The sequence below is a fragment of the Lontra canadensis genome, unplaced genomic scaffold, assembly GCF_010015895.1.
Source record: "Lontra canadensis isolate GAN:19392208 unplaced genomic scaffold, GSC_riverotter_1.0 scaffold1, whole genome shotgun sequence".
Taxonomy (NCBI): Eukaryota; Metazoa; Chordata; class Mammalia; order Carnivora; family Mustelidae; genus Lontra; species Lontra canadensis.
Window position 1 is genome coordinate 85,960,129 of NW_022630995.1, and position 24,592 is coordinate 85,984,720.

Below are 24,592 nucleotides of genomic sequence, written 5' to 3' on the forward strand. Positions count from 1 at the left end.
AAATATAGAATAAGATGGTGAGTGTCAGTTCAAACATTAATAATCACAATAAAAATAAATGCATTAAACTTATTAGTGAATTAATAGTGACAATAATAAAAATGGAATGGGAAGAAATCAGAGAGGGAGACAAACCAAGAGAAACTCTTAACTCTAGGAAACAAACTTAGGGTTGTTGGAGGGGAGATGGGTGAGGGATGGGGTAACTGGGTGGTGGGCATTAAGGAGGGCACATGATGTGATGAGCACTGGGTGGTATATGCAACTGATGAATTACTCAATTCTACATCTGAAACTAGTGATGTACTATATGTTGGCTAATTGAATTTAAATAAAAAATAGTGATAATAATAGTAATATATTAATATTCAGCTCATAAAGTTGTAAGATTTAAATGAAATAAATGCTACGTAAATGCTTATTGTTAGATACAGTGTAAAATGTTGTTCACTCTCAATCCAAGTTCAGGTTTTGTCAATAACCTTTAAAACTAACTGGAAGACTGTTCCCAAATCATTTAGAAAGTTCAGGACTCAACTTGTGTACCCGTCTCTCAGCTAATCATTTCCCATTCTCACAGCAGACAGTAATGGCAGCCTCCTGACAAGATGAAGCACCCATGTCACTGAAGGTTTCTGGGCTTAACTTCTCACCATTTGTTTAGTGTTCCTGGACTTAGGTTCGAAAAAAAAGGGAAAATGATCGATTTGGTTTCCCATTTGCTTTGTCCTTTGTTCCATCTCTTAAGGAATTCAATTTGACTTTGTTTTACAAGGTAAACATTGTATTAAACATTGTATTAAAAATACAAAGCAAAATTGGATCAAATGAAATTTGGGGGGGGTCATTAAATAACATTTGAGGTGATAATACTATTAAAAAAATACTTTGGTACTGCTTCCAGAACACAGCATCATAAAGCCTGACAGGACTGTCAAAACTGTTTGGGTCAGTGGGTTTCTGGTGCTGCCCTAGTTATTATTATCACTATTTTTTATTTAAATTCAAATTAGCCAGATCAAATGATTCTGCAGGGCCTTTGAGGTCATGGGAGGGAGTGGGGAGGATTCTGAGCAGGAGACACTTCAGGTGCCCTCTCATTGCTTCTTCAACTTGCTTGGGCTTCCACTGGGCTTCTGTGTAGAGATTTCATTTGAAAATAGTGCCAAAGCTATAAAAAGAAAAGAGAAGGAAAGAAGAAAAGAGAAGAAAAGTTAAGAAACACTGCGCCCACATTATTTGTTTTACAGATGATGAAACAGAAGTTTGGAGAAGGTAAGTGGCTTGCTCATTGCTGACAGAGCAAATAAAACACCAGGGACTAGAAATCAGTCTTTTTCTCTAATACTATCTCTGATATATTAGAGCAATGATTTTATTTTTTTCTCCTGACTAAAGGAACTGAGACATTGTGTTAAGTTCTAGGACTAAAAATATAAATAAATCGTGGTCTCAGCCCTTAGGGTTCTTTGATTCTATGAGATCAGCTAAGAGAGAAAGTTTTAGGAGGGATGGAGCCAGTAACAATTTCTAATGGAGTCATTAGAACCAAGAAGATAAGAACAAAATAAATTAAAAAAGAAAAAGAAAAAAAAATGAAAGCAAGGGGAAAGGACTCATGCTTTTAGAGCAGGTGAAATTTGACTTTATTATTGCCATGATTTTACATTTATACCATCATGGTAAAATAGATCACTATTTTTTTTTTAAAGATTTTATTTATTTATTTATTTGACAGACAGAGATCACAAGTAGGCAGAGAGGCAGGCAGAGAGAGAGGAGGAAGCAGGCTTCCCGTTGAGCAGAGAGCCTGATGCGGGGCTTGATCCCAGGACCCTGGGATCATGACCTGAGCCGAAGGCAGAGGCTTAATCCACTGAGCCACCCAGGTGCCCCTAGATCACTATATTTATATCTCACTAATATATATCTCCATATATCTTTAAGAAGAAACTAGATAAACATTTGCTAACACGGTCTAGACTAATGGCTCCAAAGTTTTCTGACCGCATGTTTCAGAGTTTCCAAGACCACACTCACTTCTGACAACAACTGCAAGTTCAGGTGGTCCCCAAGACTACTCTGAGCTTTTATAATTCATGAGAAGAATTCACAGAAGTCACTGAAAGCTGTTCTATTCAGTTATGGTTTATTACAGTGAAAGGATACAGATTAAAATCAGCCAAGGGAAGAGGCATATAGAGCAATGTCCAGGAGAATTCCAACTATTTTCTCCTCGTGGAATCATAAAAGGCACTAACTTCTGGCAATGTGTGACATTACACCTATAGTATTGCTAAGTAGGAAGTTCACCTGAGCCTCAGTGTCCAGAGTTTTTATTGGGGTTTGGTCATACCTTTTGTGTCCAATACTTCCAAAGTTTAAGTTGATACTACTGGGCCCAAAGCCCTACCATGTGTCACATTGTTAAATCTAGTGTAGCCCCAGGTCCTCAGGTAAGCTAAGACAGGGTTATCAGGCAGGACATTCCAAAAGATCATTTCCTGGAAGATCATTTCTTGCGAGCTGAGGGCAAAGGCTAGATCTCTCTTTAGATTAGGCTAATTCTTTATCTTTATAAGTTAATAAATTTTATACAAGAACTACATACAAGTACATAATGTACATTATGAAACACATAAAAATAAAACTTATTAAAAGAATATATAAAAAGTTAAATACCAAATCCAGAATAAAAAGCCTAGGTCTCATCTCACTTTGCCATAAAAAAAAATCCCTGTCTCAGTTATCTTGTCAGTAAAACGGGAACAATTAGCATGGAGCTCAATATCTGTCAGTTGTTATTATTATCCAGTGTGTATGTAAAAAAGGAAATAGAGTTTGAGAGTGTGAAGGGATAGATCTTTTCTAGGAGTGGCTGGACTGGGAAAATTCAGTAAGGGTGGGGAAAAATATAATACATTAAAAACCACCAACCACAAAGAAAAATGCTTTGCTCTGAGGAAGTTTTTAAAATTGTGCTAATATAATAGTGTATTAAATGGTGCTGAAATAGTTAGCTTAAATGTCTGGTACTAAAAAGAGTCAACTAATTTATGAAAAAGACTTAAGGAAATTAAGCTAGAGGAAAAAAAAGCTAAAAATGATGTACTATGCTTACATGTTAAAAATATTGCATAGAGGGTCTCCTGGGTGGCTCAGTTGGTTAAATGTTCAACTCTTGATTTTGGCTCGGGCCACGATCCCAAGGTGGTGAGAATGAGCCCCATGTGTGGCTCTGCACTCAGTAAGGAGTCTGCTTGAGATTCTCTCTCTCTCTCTCCTTCTGTCCCTCCCTCGGTTATCTCTCTCTGTCCCTGTCTCTCTCTGTAAATAAATAAATAAATAAATAAATAAAATCTTAAAAAAATATATCGCATAGAAAAAAGATGTAAATTAAGTATAATGAAACAGTAAAGAATGTAGAAGAAAATGGCTTTCTCAGTAATTAACTATATGGATTTCTCTGGGTCTCAGTTTCCTCACCTGTAGTTATGGAAATTGGAAAAGAGGAATCTATAAAATTTCTTTTAGCTACAAAATTATCTATGGCTACCACAAGATTTGATCCTCAATAAAGGAGAATGCATACAGAATATGTATGTGCTTTAGTTGCTAAGAAACAAGATATATTCTTTTTTCTGTAGTTTTATTTTCCTTAAGTGAAACCAAATAGCATCATTGATAAAATAATTGGTATAAGATCTGTCAACTAATGAAGAAACAATTGGGAAAATTAAGAACTAGAAAAAAAAATTGCTCATTATCTCTGAATCTGGCTAATATATGCTTATATTATTAGTGAGGTCATCAGAAAAATTAGAACAATTAAAAACAAAGCAAATGTAAAATGATGTTTGTTTTCTTTGTTAAGAAAAAACCAAACATTAGATATAAGAATATGAAAGCATAGTCTACAACAGGCTAATGGAATTAAGAGTTCTGGAAATTCATGAAAAGATTTCAAGGTAACAGATTGCATGTAAAACAAAGCTTATGAAATCAGTGGCAATATTAAATTGACTCAATTCTAAATATGTAATCCTGGACCCAGAAGAGTCAACATTGAACATATTGTAGCCTACAAACATTGTTGCAAAAGGAAGGAGACATTTTCCAGAACCTCATAACATGGAAACCAAAGATCTTAGAAATGCGAGTAGAGCTAAAGAAATACAAAAGAGCCAATAAAGTAATGAAACCCTGGAACATATGAAGAAAGAAAGTGGGAACAGCCAAATTCATAGAGCCTGGAAAAGCAAGAAGGAAAGGGAGGAGAATCTAGGATTGCCAGCATATTAACAGCAATTAAGAAAAAAATTATTGGTGATAATATAAAAGAAAAGAAATTAAATTGAGCTTAGAAAGATTCAGTTTGAGGACTGGTGAAATAGACTACACGTTTTGCTGAAACTAAAAAATATTTTATGAATTAGCCAATTCTCTATGGGAATTCAAAGTTCTCTTAGTTTTTCTTTATTTTGTCTATTTGTTTCCCAGAGTAAAAGTAAGTATAAATTAAAGGTAGACTCAAAGAACTAGATCAAGTCTCAAAATATTATCTGGCCAATTACTACAGATGCCTTCTTAAAATAGAACTGAGTTTACCGTAAGGTTATTTTTCAGAGAGTTCTGAAGACAGAGATTCTATAGCCATCTCTGGAAAGCAAGTCCAATATTAGATGGCCTGTGCTGTCAAACATTATCTTTGTCTCATCGGACTTGCTTTTATTATAGATTTAGATTACTTAGCTAATTTTCCCTGTATTTTTAAGTGGAGGAGTTCAAATATCTTTTGAGGTTTTCTTGGAGACTCGCTTTTCTGGGAGCACAAATCATAAATATACAGCCCCAAAATGGATGTTCACAAAGTGAATTCACCCCAGTAACCACAACTCAGGTCATGAAATAAGAACCCTGCCAGTACTTTCCAAGCCCTCCAGTTCTCCTTGTCAGGCACGACCACCCTGTCCCCTCAAAGATAACCACGAACCTGATTTCAAACGCTTTGGTTTAGATATGCTTATTTTTGAAATTAACAAGAATGGCTAAACCATATGTTCTTTTTTGGTAGCTTTTTAAATCGAGATATGCTTCACACAACATAAAGTTCACCACTTTAAAGTGTTCGTTTCAGTGATTTTTCTGTAGTCTCTGTTGTGCAATCATCACCACTATCTAATTCCAGAATATTTCCATCTCCTTTTCCCCACAAACAACCTGTACCTACTAGCAGTTAGTCCTGATTATATGTTTGGTTTTTTTTGCTTTTGGCTCCTTTTGCTCAAAATCATGCTTGTGAGATTCATATGCTGTGTTCAATAGCCAATATTTTTTTTAATAGAGTCTAGGGAGTAAAGTACAGGGTTTTCTAATTAATTATGGTTCCATACCAAAACTAATGGCTTAGACCCTGCTTGCAGTAGTATCAACCAGGGAGTGTTAAAAAACATTGATGTGTAGGCTCCATTCCAGATAAATAAATTATAATCTGGGGCGCTTGTAGGGGGTAGGCTGCCGCTTTGGTTGTTTTTAAAATTGTCCAGATGATTCTGTTGTGTAGCCAGAACTAAGAACTATTACAAACAACTAATCAGTAAGAGACTTAGCCTGATAAGAAGGCGGCCCTAATTACAAAGACAGTCTCTTGGACCCTCAGGCATACTGAATTAGATTCTTGAGACAGTGAGAATCTGCATTTGACAATTGACCCATGTGCTTCTCATAAGGCAGTTTCAGAAATACCGCAGGAAACCAACAATTATTTCTAAAAAAATAAAAAATAAATGACTTCATCAACAGAGGTTTCTACTGCTTTTAAACAAGAAAACACAGATGTCAGTTTAAAATATTAATACATTAAAAAGAAACTATTTTCATGTGTGATTTAATTCAAGTGATGAGAGGAAGATTATATTACATCTGCCTCATTTCTTTTAGTTTAATATCAGTCCAAAGTGAAAAACCTATTGGGAAGTAGCCTCCACCTCCGGCTCTGAGGTTAACACAGGAAATAGGTCTACTTTTTTTAGACATCAATCCAGTCTCAGTGTTGTCAACAGACTGAAATTTGCAATTTGCTTTTCATTCGTAGTGGACAACATACAAAGAATCTTCTTCACATCACCAGATAAACACATTGGGAAATTTTTAAAATGCAACCGCCAAGAAAAATGGCAAACAAAATGGAAAAGGAAAAGAAAATTCAGGAAAGGAAAAGACACCCCAAAACAGTCTGAAACAGACTTCATTATATATTGTAGTATGAAAGTAACAACTTTACATATTGATAATTAAGAACATTTTATTAGAAGCTAGAGTTGGCATCATGCCCTTGGAATGTATTTCTATCATCTGGTCCCGCTCGGGATAGTTTATACATACCCAGGGCAAAGACAGTGTTTTATATACAGTACTCTTTACATTCTCAGCTCTTAAAAATTTATCATTGTCATTATTGAAAGATATCTTCTCTTTTTGAAGTTCTCTTGATCTAGTCCATGATCATCAGTATGAATGACCTGGTCATTTTTCACCTTATCAATTGATCACTAACAATAAAATGGATTCTGTTAATTAGTATAGTAATTCAACATGTTAGATGGTATTTAGTTGTCTAAACATACTAACAATTCTAAAATAAAATTTGAATTTTAGGATAGTTTAGATGCACAGAAAAATTGTGAAAATAGCCTAGAGAATTTCTATATACCCCATATCTAGTCTCCCTTATTATAACACCATTTATTAGTATGGTACATTTATTACAACTAATGAGCCAGTATTTATACATAAAGCCTGATTTCCTTAGTGTCTACCAAATGTCCTTTACCTATTCCAGGATCCCATCTAAGATACCACATTACTTTTGTCATGTCTCCTTTCACTCCAATGGGCTGTGACTGTTTTTCAGACTTATTGTTTTGTTTGTTTGTTTGCTGTTTTTTTTTTTTTTTAATAATATTGACAGTTTTGAGCAGGGCTAGTCAGATAAGTTTTAGAGTGTCACATACTGATAAATTTTTAAAGATAATTTAATTATTAGATTCAACTAATAAATTAGAAAAAAATTGAATTAAAGTAATCCTAAAAGGAAAAAATTCTTTTGGAGATGGTTCAGACTATTAGAATCAATTCAAATAGACCTAAACAATTATATATAAACGTATATAAAGGTATAACACAAGATAGGCTACTTATGATTAATAGAATTATTGTCATTTCTAAAAATTGGAACTTAACTTTACAAATTAATAAGAAATGAAATTATTTACATTCCTCTGGGTTTCAATCTCTGTTACTGTTCTTATTTACACAGCCATAAATTTCATTTTATCTTGAGGTCTGTTTTTTAAGTTTTTACTGTTTATAAACTTGTTCACATGTTGAAGTAAAATGTATACTTGACATTTTTAAAAGCAGTCTAATAGAGCTCATTCTACTATATTAAAATATCATATTTGTCTAACTACCCCCATTGTTGAATACTTGGTTTGTTTCCATTTTTTGTAATACTACTATTAACATCCTTTCACAAGAACAACTTAAAGCTGAACCAATTTGTATTTTTTCCAGCAATGTATATAATACAAGCTTTTCTACACAGTCATCAACCCTGAGTTTTTCATATATTCTCTACTCTAGTATTTAATGCTACTTTAAATTTGCTTTGTTACACACTGTTATTATTGGAACAAAGTTGTTCATTTTTCCATGTCTCCTTGTGAAAGCTGTTTCTTCTTCTTCTTCTTCTTTTTTTTTTTTTTAAGATTTTACTTATTATTTGTTTTTCAGAGAGAGAGAGAGAAGCAGCAGCAGGGGGAGAGGCAGGCAGAGAGAGAAGCAGGCTTCCTGCTGAGCAAGGAGCAGGATGTGGGGCTCAATCCCAGGACCCTGGGATCATGACCTGAGCTGAAGACAGATGCTTAACTGACGGAGCCACCTAGATACCCGTTTCTTCTTTTTTAAATGGGTACTTGAGTGTAAAGCTTGAAATTAGATGGAAAAAATTTTATTTACTAATATCCTCTTAGGAAGAACTGCCCTTTTTGGAAAATGGGAGTTTTTAGTCAAAGGCAAATATAAGAAGAACTCTTTTGAGACTAGTGATAAGTTTATTGATTAAGAAGGATGGGGAAGAGAGAGCAAAAGCAAGAAAGAAAGGTGTATTGAAGAAATAGTGAAAGGTCAGCACTGCACATTTTGACATCTGTCTTCTATAACTTACTCAGATCTTAAAGTACTTTTACAAACTTATGAAGTGTATAATATGAACGGGTAGAATAGCTGTAGACACTACAATTGGAAAAGTAAAGGGTGGGAGGAGGGAAGAAAAAAAATAGTTTGCCAATAAAATATCGAAGGCAGAGAAACAAAAATGTGTGTGTGTGTGTTTGTGTGTTGGGTGGGGCACAATAAAATTCTCTGTCTTTTTAATTTTTTAAGCATTGTCTACTCCCAGTGTGGGGCTTGAACCCACAACCCCAAAATCAATAGTCTCATGCTCCACCCACTGAGCCAGTGTTTTTGATATCTGGGTTTAAGATTTGGGTGAGGTTTAACCTGAGTTTAGGGTACCCTGACTGCTGCCTGGATTATACATATTTTTATATTTAAAATAGCAAACTTTTTTTTTTTAAAGATTTTATTTATTTATTTGACAGACAGAAATCACAAGTAGACAGAGAGGCAGGCAGAGAGAGAGAGGGAAGCAGGCTCCCTCATGAGCAGAGAGCCCGATGAGGGACTCGATCCCAGGACCCTGAGATCATGGCCTGAGCCTAAGGCAGCGGTTTAACCCACTGAGCCACCCAGGCGCCCTAAAATAACAAACTTTTAATAGTGTGTCACATTTAGTTCTTCCTATCATTTAAAAAATTTTAATTCTTATAGTATGGAAAAATGTATCTATGTTCAATGGCATCTTCTCTTTTTTAATATCCACTAACTTATCTCCCACCCACAAAAGGAATGTATATGTTATTCTGGTTTCTTTGGGTTTTATATGTTACATTCTGGTTTCTTGTGGATTTATAACCTATTTGCTTCTTTTGAACCCATTGTAATTCATGGATATGGCTGTGGTAACAATAGATCTAAGTTAATTCTTTTTCATATCATTAAAAAAGTTCCAGGGCACCTGAGTGGCTCAGTTGGTTAAGTGCCCAACTCTTGATTTCAGCCCAGGTCTTGATTTCAGGGTCATGTGTTTAAGCCCCACACTGGGCTCTGTGCTAAGCATGGAGCCTATTAAAAAAAAAAAAAAAAAGTTATTTCACTATCTATTGTATTATTTCTGGTTTGTAATAAAATAGGTAATCATTACATTTTGAATCTATAATTGGCCATTTTTTGAAACCCCAATATTATAAACATCATGCACTAAAGCTTTTGTAATCAATTTTTATTGCAAATGAACTTTTTCAGGGACTTTTGAAAGAACAATTTGACAATTTTGCCCCCTTTCAAATGAGTTTCACTATCATTCAAAATCTGTCAGGGATTTAAACTGGTACCAAGAATCATAAAATTCAGAGCTGAAAGGTATAATAGGGATGACCTCATTCAACTTTGTGATTTAAAGGTGAGAAAATAGATGCCCGGAGAACTCAAATTACCTTCCTAACGTCACAGCTAGTGGACAGCAGAGCTAGGACAATGACCCATGTCTCTGATCAACGCAAGACATAAAATAATAAAAAAGGAACTGCCTTTTACTTTCACTATCCTTTTACTTTAAATCTCCTCACCTTTATTTTTATGCGAACCCACACTAAAATAATCTTACCTTTTATTTTTGGTGGACTTCAAACCAGCAGGTCAAAATTTTAAGAGGATGAGAGTGGAAGTTTGCCACCTACAGGTCAAAAGAAAGAAGAAATCTTGGGTTTTTCTAGGGTAAAGCTTTGATGACATTACAAAGCACAAGTGTGTTTGAAAACATCTTTTTTTTTAAAATTTTTTAAATTTATTTTCAGCGTAACAGTATTCATTGTTTTTGCACCACACCCAGTGCTCCATGCAATCCATGCCCTCTCCAATACCCACCACCTGGTTCCTCCAACCTCCCACCCCCCGCCCCTTCAAAACCCTCAGATTGTTTTTCAGAGTCCATAGTCTCTCATGGTTCACCTCCCCTTCCAATTTCCCTCAACTCCCTTCTCCTCTCTAACTCCCCTCGTCTTCCATGCTATTTATTATGCTCCACAAATCAGTGAAACCATATGATAATTGACTCTCTCTGCTTGACTTATTTCACTCAGCATAATCTCTTCCAGTCCTGTCCATGTTGCTACAAAAGTTGGGTATTCATCCTTTCTGATGGAGGCATAATACTCCATAGTGTATATGGACCACATCTTCCTTATCCATTCGTCCGTTGAAGGGCATCTTGAAAACATCTCTTTGGGAGAGTAGTTCTCAATGTAGCAAGGGAAGACCTTTCTCAAGGGGATGCTGCCCTCATTCTCATCACCGTTAGTCGACAAGTTTCTACAGTGTTTCTTTGCCAACAGTATTTGGTGTTATTTCTATAGAAAAGAATGATAGGACACTGAACAGTATGAATCCATAATTAGAAGGCCATGAAAATGTTTCTTAGCAACTGAGACCCTCTCCCTTTTTTGGTTATCTGAGCAAGCAACAAAAATCCTATAGTGATGCTTGGACCACTGGATAACCATTTGGAAAAAGTTCTTTTAGAGATTTATATCTCCTACTAAAATAAATCTCAGAGGGATTAATATTTAAATGTGAAGGATGAACAAGACCATAAAATTACTAGAATTCAGCACAGGCGACTTTAATATAATCTTGGAGTAGGGAAGCCCTTTCTAGATGTAACACCAAAGGAAGAAAATCGAAGGAAAATATATTTTATAAACATTAAAAATACAAAGAAAATCACTATTCTTTCTTAAAGATTATTTAAGTTGATATTGAATTTTCTCACAAATTAGTCAAACAAAATTTTAATAACAATACCCAGTGTTGACAGTGGTTGTGGAAAGGACACTTTAATTTGCAGACCTTTTTTAAAGCACAATTTGGCAAAAATATACGAAAAATGCTAAAATGTCCACCTAACTGTTGACCCGATATCTGTCTCAAAGAATTTATCCAAAGGATATAATCATGACTAAGAGATAAGATTCAGTAGAAGTACATTTTTATAGTCTTGTTTATATTACTAGCCAAGCTGAACTGAACTAAATGATAGGATGTGGGTTAAATAAATTATAGTAGGTTATTACACTGGCATAGTATGATGCCATTACAATTATTTTACTGAATACTATTTAATAACATTGGCGGAAATCTCTTAATATATTACTTGACAGAAGTAGGTTATATGGTAGTGTGTTTGGTATGAGCCCACTTATTAGAAAAAAACATATATATATCCATATATACATACAGGGCCTTAGATAGCTGTATACCAAATATTAATAATGGTTATTTTGGTGTGTAGTGGGAAAAGAGATTAAGTTTACCCTAGTTTACTCTAAAAATGTTCTTGAAGAATGATGGAAATAACTTAAAGATGAATGTACTTTAAACAAACTCCCAGGATGGAAGTGTGAATAGAGAGGAGAAAATGTGGTACATAAAGATAAAAAGAACGAGGTCTGGCTATGAGGAAAGAAACAAAAGTACGGAGGAAGAATGGAGGTACAAGAACATGCAATAAAATTGACAAAGGACACAGTGAAGTAAGAGCTGGTACATCATGATCTAGAAGCCTGGAAGTAGGGCCACAAAGCAGCCCAGGTAAATCAGCAGGCTTGCTACTTGTTCAACATGGACTTTGTTATCCTGAGAGTCAATCTAAAACAGTTTGAAAGTATTCTAGTTTAAAGAGAGACCTCAGCTGTCTAAAAAGCTCCATAAAAACATATTGCTAAAAGGTCACAGGTGAAAACTCATTTTAAAATAACAAAGAAACTAGAGTTTTTAGAATGGCTCATTGAAAAGTATTTTAAAATGTTTGAGGGTGTGTCAGTAAAATATGTGTTTTTTAAGTCTCAATATTTTTACATACAGAAGATAGAGCTAACCAAAATTCATTTGATTTTCACCCATTATTATTTTTTTAAACATGTATTTATTTATTTAAGTCATCTCCACACCCAACACAGGGCTCAAACTCACAACCATAAGATCAAGAGTTCCATGACTATTTTTTTAAAGATTTTACTTATTTATTTGAGAGAGAGAGAGTGAGTGAGAGAGAGAGAGAAAAAGTGTATGAGTGGGGGAGGAGTAGAGGCAGAAGGAGAAGCTGACTCTGTGCTGAGCAGGGAGCCTGATCTGGGGCTCCATCCAGGGACCCTGGGATCATGACCTGAGTTGAAGGCAGCTGCCTAACCAACTGAGTCAGCCAGGCACCCCTGAGTCCCATGACCATTGATGAGCTAGCCAAGAGTCCCTGATTTTCACCCTTTAATGAATAGTATGCTCCTAGATTACTTTCTACTCTATCAAAATAGACTGATATTCTGCATATTTGTATAGTATACAATATTTGTATAGTTATGTTTGTTATTTGTGTACCCATTAGTTTCTAGAGGAGTGATATTCAAACTTTTTTGATCATATATATATGTTCTACCAAGCTAATATATGTAAACTATATAACCTAAAGAAAAAAGTTAAAATTTAAAAAGAAGGCAGTAGAAATTCTAATACATTCCTCTTGCACCACCTTGTACCTTCCTGTCTGTGCATCTGCCCTTCTTCGGAGACCACTGGCTGCCATTAGGGTCTCTCAAGACCCACTGCCAAACTATACTGTGTATCTGGGCAAGACCCTTAGCCTCTGTGTCTCAGTTTATTTGTAAAATGAAGATAATAAAAGAGCCTGCCTCATAGAACTGTTGTGACGATTACACAAGCCAGTGCCTGGAAAGTGCTCCCTATCATGCTTGGCATGGGAAGTACTCTGTAGTGGTAGATAAGATCTGTGACTGACACTTTGCAAGGAACAATCCTTCTTAAGATGATTGCTAACTTAAAGTTGATTATATCTGGTATTTTGGGACAAAATACATGGAGATTTGTTCTTCCCTTATTCTTCCTTATCTCTGTACTCTTTTTCTACATTATCTCCTTGGCCTGGAGTGAAGCACATGGTATTTCATATTTTTACCAAGTTGCAAAATATATTTTCCTGAACGTGTGGATTCAGTTTCCCCAAAGAAGGATAGCAATTACTTTTATTAAAAAGACCATTTCTTCATATTCTATTTAAGTTATAGCCATGATCATCAATTTCTGGCTGTACGTAATAATCATACAGGAAGCTTTAAAAACCCACACACCCAGACCCCAATTCCAGACCTTCTGATTTAATTTGTGTAAAGGCTCCCCCAAGTGATACTAAAGTGCAGCCAGGGACTAAGGACCATTGAGCGAGGGGAAAATGATCACTTCATATCAGCAACACTCAGTCTTGGCTACATATTCCAATCACCTGGGGAGCTTTTAAAAATACCAATGGCTGGTGCCCTGATCTCAGACTATTAAGTATCTGTGGATGTGGTCAGGACATTAGCAGTCATAAAAGCTCCCCAGTTGATTCTTATTATGTGACAACATGATTCAGAACAGAGAACACACACACACTTCAAGGCAGGCTGATTGAAGAGTGTTGTGGTCTATAATCATCTGTCGCTTCCTCTTGAGTCTCCCTAGCTTGGGCTTGGCTTTGCTTCTTAGGCCACCAGATCCATTTCGGAGACAGCAGTCCTGCCACTCTCAGAAGTGGCCACCAGGGTCAGTAACTATTTAAAAGGGTAAAGCACTACACCAAATCTAATATTATTAATTTTTGTCATTATTATCCTCTCTCCTCCAGCCATCTTGAAACATGAAATACATCTTGCCTAGTACTCTCCTCTCCTATTGCTCTTATCTCCAAAGTAGGCACGCTGACCCTTTTTGTTCATGGCATTATATCTAGTCATTATAAAGAGGGCAAGGGAGGAAGGGGCACAAAGGAGAACCACTAAAACTGTAAAGCTAGAAAGGAATAGAAATCTCAGGAAACTGCTTTATAACAAGGTTTAAAATGCTTAACTTATTTCCCTAGATATTTGCATGCAGTTTATATTGAGTTATGTTATCTTAATGCATATTTAATATAAACCTCAAAGTCACTTTAAGAATAACAGATAAATTTCAGAGAGCTGAGGTGACTTGCCCAAGGTCACACAGTGGTCAAAGTCAGATTATGAAAAAGTTCTTCTAGTTTAAAGTCTAATGTTTATCTGACCGTACTACAAGTACATCCTGGAAGTTGATAGATCCCTCCTTTTTATCATTCTTTTATTATGGAAGGGAGAACCTTCAGCTGGTCCACAAGAAACTGATCTGTTGCTTCCAGAACCTGGAGATAAGGTTTAGTTCTGGGGGTTTTAACTAACATCACGAAGTGGGTGATTGTGGTTATTAGATAGCACTACAAAGGAGATGTCTCCCAAATCAGTAAGTCAACATTTGGAGGGGCCACAGGATGCTGCCACCAGAGAGCAAGTCTGAAATACAACTGAGTAAAAAGAAAGCAGTGTCTCATTAACTTAACATCTGAATAGAGAGTAGGACGACCGAAGAGAGCAAAAAGCTGAACTTCCTGGGTAGTGGCAGGTGTCCAGCATTGTTCTGAATAGTGCTGCGTCAGAGGTGATGGTTCCTTGGCTTCAACTCCAGCCTCAACAAGCAATGTTCCTAGCTTCCCAGAGACTTTTAGACACAGAAGACAATTCTTGATTCAGTTCATAGGAGTATTCTACTTTTTCTAGTAGTTATGTTACAGATACAAATAGGAAGTTAGCATCTTGGTTTATACAACAACTTTCTATGAATTTGGTTAGTACAAGTTAAGAGTTAATTCCTCTGGTGATGATTACCTCCTGTTAACTTGACAAAAGCTTATGGGCCTGGAAAGCTATGCTCATGGAAACCCTATCTTTTGGTGACTGTGAAGCACTGGCACTTTGATAGACCCTGGACTTCTCTGATCCACCATTGCTTTCCCCCAACCAAACAGAGCCTTGTAGAGTCAGTGGCATGAACTAGCAAGCCAAACACTGCACCTGAAATTAAATGAGTCATTAATGGCTTTCTAAAGTTCCAGAGGGTGACTCTAATGTTATACTGGTCTGTGCTTTATATAGGAAAGTCAACCTTTGTAAAGTTTGGCCATTTATGTCAGTATCTTAAAAAAAAACTTTTGATATAGTACAGATCTCTGTTATGGAAATTTAGAAAGGTTCGTGAAAGAGATTCTGTTTTTAAGTTCCTGGGAAAGACACTTACTGCCTTCACCATGCTTTCTGTGGACTCTATGTGCTCCTGTGTTCCTTGTAATTTCATCCAATTCTTTTCCAAGTTGTGTTGTCATTCCATAACCTGTTGTCATCTAATTTCTGAGATCTTCATTTTTAATGTGTGTTTTTTCAAAAACTTCAATCTAAATTATTTAACTCATTTAAAAATATTTTGATCTATGTTATAGCTAGAGTTTTTTCTTGTGAGTTTTCACGGTCTGTTAAAAATTCTTCATTTTAATCTCTTTTCTTGTACTAAAGTCATTTAATGTTAACTAGCATTTTTTTTTCTCATGTCCAAATTACATGGATTTTTGTGGATACTATCATATGAGGGATTTCCTATGGAGATGTGGGTGGGCCACAGTCAATTTCTCAGTTTCATGGCTCATGGTCTCTCTCCTATTATAAATGAAGAACCAGAAATAGAAATAGAATGTAACCCTTCTCTATTTGTCAAAGCTAAGACTGGTTGGAAAGATTTTCTGCCTTTATTTAGCTCTGTGTGTCCTAGAAATCTATAAACCTTGCCTTCAAAATTACATTTCGTTTCAGAGATCATTTCATTGAGGCTGCTGACCACCAGCCTAATATAAAATGACTTGTTTTACCATTCCCAATGTAAATTTTCCCTCTCCTTTATTCCATATGTTCCTGTCCTGCTCTATTTTATTTCTTTCCAACATTTTTTCCTCATAGTGTAACTCAGGTTCCTGGAAGGAAGCATGTGCTGGATATTTCTGATATTCTTCAGAGCTTAGATCACTACAGCACTAGTCAATTCTATCTACACATACACATAAAAGTGGGTTGTTTTGCATTTTTGCTCTTGCTTTGCACTCACCCAGAATGCGATGCCCATAAGCTACTTCTCAAATCTGTTTACCCATATTTCCATTCATGTGGAGTCCTTTCAACCCTTTTGGGGACTACAGCTCACAATGACCTGTCAGTAACCCCTTCACTCTTGCTGCTTCCCACTTTCTTGCTCCTGCATCTGTCCAGTGTCTTAGGCAGGCAGATATACCTGCCCATTTCCTGAATATGTAGGGATTCCATTGCTGGAATTTGTTACAGGTTATTTTTTTAAAAGCCAGTTAACCCCTGGTCCAGGAAGGGTTATTTATCTTTGGGAAGACTGGCTATAATGTGGATGTAAGATAACCGCAAACTTCTCTGTAGTTTATATTAAAGAAGCAGATTGGTCACAAAGATGTCAACACTTCTTTGGTCTTTGAGAAATGTCTACCTGCTTATGCACAGGGTTTCTTGTTAAAACCCACTTAGTTAAATGAATCAAGTTTATGTGAGGGACTGTCCTCTGTAAGAACAGAATAGTTCCTTGAGTAATTAAAACTTAAAGGTATTCCTTGTAAGAATTAGAAAAATAGCTCATAAACCACATAATAGTACAAAGTTTTTTACAATCTGAAAACAAAATGAACTTATAAAGTTTGTATTAAAATGAGACTTCTAGTGTCAAAGGAAAGTATTTATAAGATTTTACTAAACATTTAATAGTACTAAAGCATGCAAATACCAACTTCACAAAAAAAAATCTACTATATAAAATGAGATGAGCATCTACATTAATATTAGTGGCACTCATAATCTTCATAATATTTTAACAAAAACTAAGTGTTAATAGTACACAGATGAGTAATCAAGTATCAATACCTACACAAGTAAAATAATACTTTATTTTAAAAAGCAGTTCAACTCTTAATGTTGTTAGATTCTAGCTTGGAACAAAGCTGGTATATATAACTGGAATGATTATCTGTGCAAGGTTTTCATGTGACCACATTTAAGACAACCACTAAACCAAAAGTTATATTATTTTACCAGAGTGGAGGATAACCAAGTTGTGTTTTCTAATACATTTAAATCACCCTATAAACTACACATTCTTTTCTTGTTTTGTTGCTGTTACTTTACAGAAAAAGCTTCCCTTCACAGTTAATACTTAGAAATACACTTTGGAGCCAGAGAAAATCTTAGTGTAAACTCCAGCTCTTCTACCTATTAGCTTTAAGACTTTGGGTAAGCTTCTTAACCTTACTAAACTCATTTCCTTATCATACAATGGAGAAAATAAATGTTTCAAAGATTGAGATAATATGTGTTATAGGATGAATTGTGTCCCTCCCTCCCCCCCCCCATTCATATGGTGAAGTCCTAATCCTCAGTACTCAGAATGTGACTATACTGGAAACAGGTTCTTTAAAGAGGTAATTAAGTTAAAATGAGGTCATTAGGGAAGGACTTATCCATTATGACAGTGTCTTTATGAGAAAATTAGGACACAGATAGATAGATAGGGAAGACATTGTGAGACAAAGGGAAAAGACATCCATTTACAAGTGAACTGGAAAGAGGCCTCAGAAGAAACAGACTCTGACAATACCTTGATCTCAGAGTCTAGGTCCCAGAATTGTGAGAAAATAAATTTCTGTTGTTTAAGCCCCCTAATATGTGGCATTTTGTTATGGCAACCCTAAAAAGTTAATACAACATGTAAAGACTTTAGAATAGTGCCTGGAACACCATAGGTAATCAATAACTTCATTACTACTGTTATTATTTCCCCAGAGCTTTTCTAATTTTCAACTCCACACATAGTTCAGTTCTTAAGATGTTCATTTAATGGCTTAGTGGCAAAAGAGTAAGACTTTGTTGGGATACACAGAATGCTATGGACTCTCAGCATCCTTGCATGTTCTTGCTGGGTTTGAGCTCTCTTTTTCCGGGCCATTTCTCAGGGATGTGTTTCCAGTGAGTAACCTTGAACGATGACATAATATCTCACTCCAGACCAAGAACAGGCTTACTTCCGCTTACTATAAAAGCTGTGATTTGCCTGAATTCAAGACCTTAGGGGACATGACTGAGGTCAGTAGCACAGATTGGTTTCATCCTGTTGCTCAGTCTGTTGATAGCAGCCTTAATTAATTGCTCTATGAAACCAACTGAATAGATCTGATATTGACTAAACAACCTGTTTATCAGATTAATCAGACTAATAAACAGAGTGGCATTCTTCCATGAAAATTCAAGTCTGGCCAAGAGCATTTCAAGTTAAGAAGTGAGTAGTTGGAAGAGGCCATCCATTACGGGCTCTGAATGACACGGCATATTTTCTGTGTATGCCACCAATGCAAGGACCTGACCTATCTTTACCCAGTCCGTGTCTCAGGCTTGTGTTTACATTGAGCAACCTTGGGGCATGAGGTAACAACTCCCCTTGGGCAAAAAACAGGATTGTTTCCAGTTACTATAAAAGCAATCAATGCCCCAAGCTCAGTGTTCCTTTTCTGTAACACAACCCACTTTGTGTGCCCGCTTCCATCACTTGCCTTTTATGTTGCTCTTATGGGGCTCAGAGAAATGGGAACTGATACAAACCAACAAGAAGCACTAGCTACTGCTTTCATCATGAATATCAAAGTGCACTGTCTCTGATCCACGTGTCTCGTGTATCTGTTGCATACCATGAAATGGTAACAGGCTAACAGATAAGTTGGGTGAAATCTCAGACCCTGCAGTTATTGACAGACATCAACAATTTTCTTCTTGGTAAATGCTGGCACTATGACTTGGCTTGATTTATTATTAGGAAATTTATTATTAGCATGATACATTACAAAATCTTACTTTCCAAAGACTTAGCCAATAACACTACAAAAATAAAAAACCCTCTGTTTCCTGTGAATTTAACTGTCTGTGTCCAAGTCCAGTAATAATTTCACTGTCTGTTTGAAGTACTAATAGTACTAAATCCAAAGCTCGGCGCCATGCCTCGGTCTTTGGTATAATGACGTCATAAATGCTTGGAATCTGTTCCAGTTTACTTGAAATGCCTGAATTAAAAAATCCACTATTTAGTTTACTATATTCATTCAAGATGTAAGATGAAGGAGAACCAGAATCTGTGGCATTTTGTAGACGCTGTTGAATGAATGTGCTGGCTTCAAATTCTGATGAGCAACTGGCTGTGTTATATATGAGAGTTGAAAGGTATTTGTGCCACCCATTTGCAAGGCATTTAAGCACAGTTGATCTGTATAGTGCCAGAGAGGAGGCCAGCCAAGAGGAAGTATTAGGAAGCCATCCTGAACAAACGTGGTTTCTTCTACTCAGTGATTGCTCTGCAAGAATCTGAAGGTGGCTAAGGCACAAAAATTCAACTGCACCACCTCCAAGGAAGACCTTTTGCTCTTTTAGAGCATAATACAGACGATAGGCACAAGTCCAGAATCTATCTTCTTTGGTTTGCATCTGTGCAGTGACTGGGCTAGTGAGCACCACTGTAACCAGATTAATTCCTTCCATTTTTATCACGATTGTGATTACGTTGATCCTATCTATGACATCTGAAGGAATACTTCTCCAGAAGGTCACAGAGACCCCACTGCCCACACAGTTTTCATTCACTTGTGTGATGTAGGTCACCTGTACTGCTCCCGAAGCTTCTGCAAAAGCCTGCATCACACTGCTATTCACTGACCCAAGTACCAACCGCTTACTGTGTATGCACTTTTCAGTTAAGTGTTCAGACACATTTCCTTGTACCAGGACAAGGTTCACGTTGAACTTAATTAATACCTGTAAGACATAATTTGTCCACAGTTCTTCTGTGGTGTCTGGTTGAACCTTCATGCTTTCCAGTACTGTGTTAATATTTGTAGCCTTATTAAACCCCAGGTGCCGATAATTCTCTGTGAGGTCACCCTCAATGAGAAGAATCCGGATAGGCTGATTCTGTAATTCCTTGATCAGAGTAGTATTAGATATTGATATAACAGTGATAAATCCTGGACAGACACAAGAATAACTTTCAGGTACACCTGGTAAACAACAAATGAAGACTCTGGAAATGTCAAACCTAAATGGCATCATACGGCTGCCTTGCTGCATACTTGCGTTCTGATACTGCAGCCGTACTGCTTCATCTACTAATTTCATGCTATGGTGATCTCCGTGACTCAAACCCATCTCCAACTCTACTAAATCACTGCATCTGTAAGTACTGGGAGTAGCTCCACCATGTTGTTCTAGAAATCCATCTGGTTTGTTTATCCACTGATTATCATCTGTCCTATTAAAATGCCTACTGTGGATTAGTATTGACTTTCCATAACGGCTGCCTGTGAGCAGACTGTTTTGCAGACTTTCAGGATTTTGTAGTGTATTTTTATCTGCTTCAACTTCAGCCTGAGATCTAAAGAGTTTAGTTGATCTAACAGGTACCCCAGCAAGACTGTAAAAGGTCAGTGATGGAGAGGCAACATCTTTGAGATCATGATCTTTCTGTAAACCAGTATCGGAAGGGATTTGTAGAAAAGGACACAAACTGACACTAGATGTTTCAAGTCCAGAAAATGTCTTAGTGCTGTTTATATGGTCAAATACACTGTGGACAGGTACTTGAAGGGAAACTACCTCTTCAATGCAAGAGTTCAAGCCCTCTGACATTGCAGACACTATTAATGAAATGGGGACACCTAAATGGAGACATTCTTCAGCAGCACTGCTCCAGGCACCGATGAGAAACAAAAGAGTACTGGTTCCAGTTTTATATGTGTTATTTTGTGCTTGAACTGCTTCATTGAGAAGTTGTCCCACTGCACTGGTTAAATCCAAACTTTCGAGAAGCCTTACTGTTGAACTGATTAACACACTTTCATGACACTCTGCATCTATAATAAATTTAGATAATTTTAATGGACCTAGGAAAGTTCTTCCTGTTCCCGCAAATGATGAAAGTTGTTGAAGTCCCACGTGCCTTCTTTTATTTACGACCCTGCAAGCCATCACCATGAGTCATCATCTGCAAATGAAATAAAAACTTGGAGATTTATTCAGTGTAATTCGTGGTTATAATTGCTTATAAAAGAAAAATCAGATATCGTCCCTGCCTTTGAGGGGTTTCTGGTATGTACAGTTTCCATTCAATAGGGTCAGTGCAATGATAACAGTACTATAATGATATTTCGATAAAGGTATGGGCATGTGGGGAAGGAATACTTCATCCAATAGGGGAACTGGATCATGTAGGCAATGATTCTGGTAGCGTTCCCAAAAGAGGACAATGCTTGAAATGAGTCTTGAAGAATAATTTGAAAGAGTCAGCAAGTTGAAGGAGGGGGTAGTAAATGCACATATATGTGAAAAAACAGTGTACTGGGGTAATATAAGTAGTTTAATTTTATAGAAATATGAAGAAAGTAGTAGGAAATGGAAGATGAAGCTCTAGAAGAGAAAAAGGGTTGGAACATGAGGGGCATTATGTGCCACATCAAACCTGATCCTCTAATGGGAACCACTTAAGTGTTTTAAGTAGGGAAGATTAAGAAACAGCTTGATATAGAGTTTGAAAGCATGTGCTCTAAATCTAGAAGTCTGGATTTGAACTTGGCTCTCACACTTACTAGCTCTGTAGACTTCAGCAAGTTACCTAACTACTCTACTCTGTCCACATCTGAAAAATAAGGACTATAACAGAAACTACCTTGTAGGGTTGTTATAAGGAGTAAAGGACTACAGTGTTCAGAACAACTCCAGGCACATAATCCCTTCTGAGTACTACTGTGACTACTGCTGCTGCTGCTAGTGTTTTGGATAGATTACCGTTCTGACAGCATGGAGAATGAACAGGGTAGGTGCCTCGCTGGAGGCAGAAAAGCCAGCTAAGCATTATCTGTAGTTATCTAGATAGGGAATGTGGAAGAGGGATGCAGGTGAGAGGATGGACTAGGTTACTGATTAGAATGCAAAGGGGGAAAAACTATTATTTAAAGGGAAGTTCAAAAGCAATTGGGCTTTTTCCACATACTATTTAAAAATCCACAACTAAAACCAGTAAGACTTAAAGAGAGAAACTTTAGTCCAATAAAAAGAACTTTTTAACAAAGTACCCCTTATTTGAAAAGCTGTCTATAATAAAATGACCTATCTTGCAAGGTATAAGCTCTCAAAGACTAGAACTAAAATTGTAGATAATATAAACTCTTCCAACTCCACGACTTTATAATTCTTTGAACGATATTTTTTGTCACAATCTTTTAAATCCAAAATATCAAAAAGCAAGCAATTCAGAGTTTTGCTTTTCATCTGATAAATTTGTTCCTATAATACCTGGATTCATCCTTGAAACTGAGGAGTGCCACTATTCAAGATACCTTAAGATCAGGAGGAAGCCATAACACAACTATTCCTCAAAAGTAGCCTCCTATAAGCTTTCAAGAACTAAGGGGAAAAGCTAATATAGCCAAGGAGAAGGTATAAAGATGAACTGTTTGTACTCAGTTTCAAATGCAAATGCTCTTTTGTGAAAATTTCAATTCTATAAAATAAAAATCAAACTCTTGATACATCCAGGCATATCTCATTTGATATGGCACCAATATATACTCTAGGACTCATACTCTAATCTCAAGACCCATTGTATCTTCAAATTATCTGATCTTACCATGTTTTCGCTGTCCCTCACTCCTCACCCCCATACTGTCAATTCTCTACTTATCCAGTTTAAATTCCTATCTGTCAATTATTACAATCACTCCCTTGCACATATATCCTCAAAAATCCTTATCCCACTTCAAGTTCACCCTACTCACCTTGCAAAGTCATCAATCTTGATGAAATCCAACTTTCTGTCTACTCCACACTCACCTTGTTGCAGCTGAAAATAAACACAAAAACAAACACAACCATGCTGTATCATTTCAAACCTCAACTGACCTTATTGTTGCTTGGCCATCTACTTCCCCAGTTCATTTATAAAAGGTTATTGCTTTGGAGGTTCTATTTCTTAAAGTTTTGCCTACCCCGAGTACAAAAGATATTCTTCTATACTTCTAAAAACATTATGGTTTTTATGTCTATGTCTTATGTCTATGGATCTACCTTTTCTGGACATTTCATGTAAACAGAATCACACAATATGTGACCTTTTCTGTCTGGCTTCTTTCACTTAGCATAATGTTTTTGAGGTTTATCCACATAATATTACGTATCAGTACTTCATTCCTTTTTATGGCTGAGTAATATTCCATTGTATGTATGTATCACCTTATTTACCTGTTGATGGACATTTCAGTTGTTTCTATCTTTTGACTACTGTGAATTGTGTTACTATGAACATTTGTGTACAAGTGTCTGAGTATGTTTTCAATTCTTTTGGGTATACACCTAGGAGTGGTCACATGATCATTTTATGTTTAACTTTCTGAGGAACTGCCAAACTGTCTTCTATAGCAGCTAAATCAGTTTACTTTCTCACTAGCAATACATGAGGGTTTCAATTTTTCCACATCCTTGTTGTATTGATTTCCTAGAGGTGCTGTACTGAATTACCAAAAGCTGGGTGCTTAAAACAATGTATTTTTATTCTCTCATGGTTCTGGAGTCCAGAAGTCTGAAATCAAGGTATCTGCAGGGCCTTGAATCTTCTGAAGGCTCTAGGGAAGGCTCTTCCAGTTTTTAGCTGGCTCCTGGAAGTCCATGGCTTTTCGTAAAAAACTATCTGCTTTTTTTTCATATGGTTTTCTTAAAAGGACACCATTCATTTTATTTAGGGTCAACCGTAATCTGGCATGACCTATCTTAAATAGCTACTTATATAAAGACTCTATTTCCAAATAAAATCATTCTGAGATTCTGGATGGACATGAGTTTTGGAGCGAACACTACTCAACCTAGTATGCTCACCAATACATATCTTCTGTTTTATGTTTTGTCTCTGTTTTTTAAACAATAGACATCCTATTAGAAGTGAAGTGATATTTCACTGCAGTTTTGATTTGCCTTCTCTAAAAACTAACGATGATAAGCATCTTTTTCATGTACTGGCTGGCCATTTGGAGAAATATCTATTCAAATCTTTTGCCCATTTTAAAATTGGTTGTCTTTTTGTTGTTGAACTGTAAGAATTCTTTGCATATTCTGGAAATTAGGACCTTATCAAAATACAATTTACAAATTTTCTCCCTCTGTAGGTTGTATTATCTACTTTTTTGATAATCACTTTGATGCATTAAAGTTTCCCATTTTAATGAAGCTGAATTTGTCTTTTTTTTTCCTTTTGTTGCTCATGCTCTTGGTGTCATATCTAAGAATTTATTGCTAAATCCGAAGTCATAAAGATTTGACCCAGCGTTTTGAGTTTTATAGTTTTATATCTTATATTAAGTTCATTAACACATTTGATTTTTGTATATGGGATGAAGTAGGAGTCCAACTTTGCATTCGGATGTCAAATTGTC

The 24,592-nt window shown here is 36.2% G+C and overlaps 1 protein-coding gene across 8 annotated transcripts in view; it reads right to left on the reverse strand.

Moving 5' to 3' along the window:
• Window positions 1-347: 347 nt before the first annotated feature.
• The window catches only part of BBS12 (Bardet-Biedl syndrome 12), a 30,266-nt gene continuing 6,021 nt past the window's right edge, over window positions 348-24,592 (reverse strand). For 3 of the 8 annotated variants that reach the window (XM_032858201.1, XM_032858183.1, XM_032858191.1), the window contains 2 exons: window positions 22,946-23,010; window positions 17,640-21,156 (listed from right to left, as the gene is read on the reverse strand). In XM_032858201.1, the coding sequence (XP_032714092.1) occupies window positions 19,005-21,146 (2,142 nt within the window). In that variant the 5' untranslated portion in view covers window positions 21,147-21,156; window positions 22,946-23,010 and the 3' untranslated portion in view covers window positions 17,640-19,004. Of the gene's footprint in view, window positions 1,172-3,268; window positions 3,281-9,787; window positions 9,857-17,639; window positions 21,157-22,945; window positions 23,011-24,592 lie in introns of those variants that run through there. The other 5 variants (XR_004382751.1, XR_004382749.1, XR_004382748.1 and 2 more) reach the window with 3 other exon arrangements.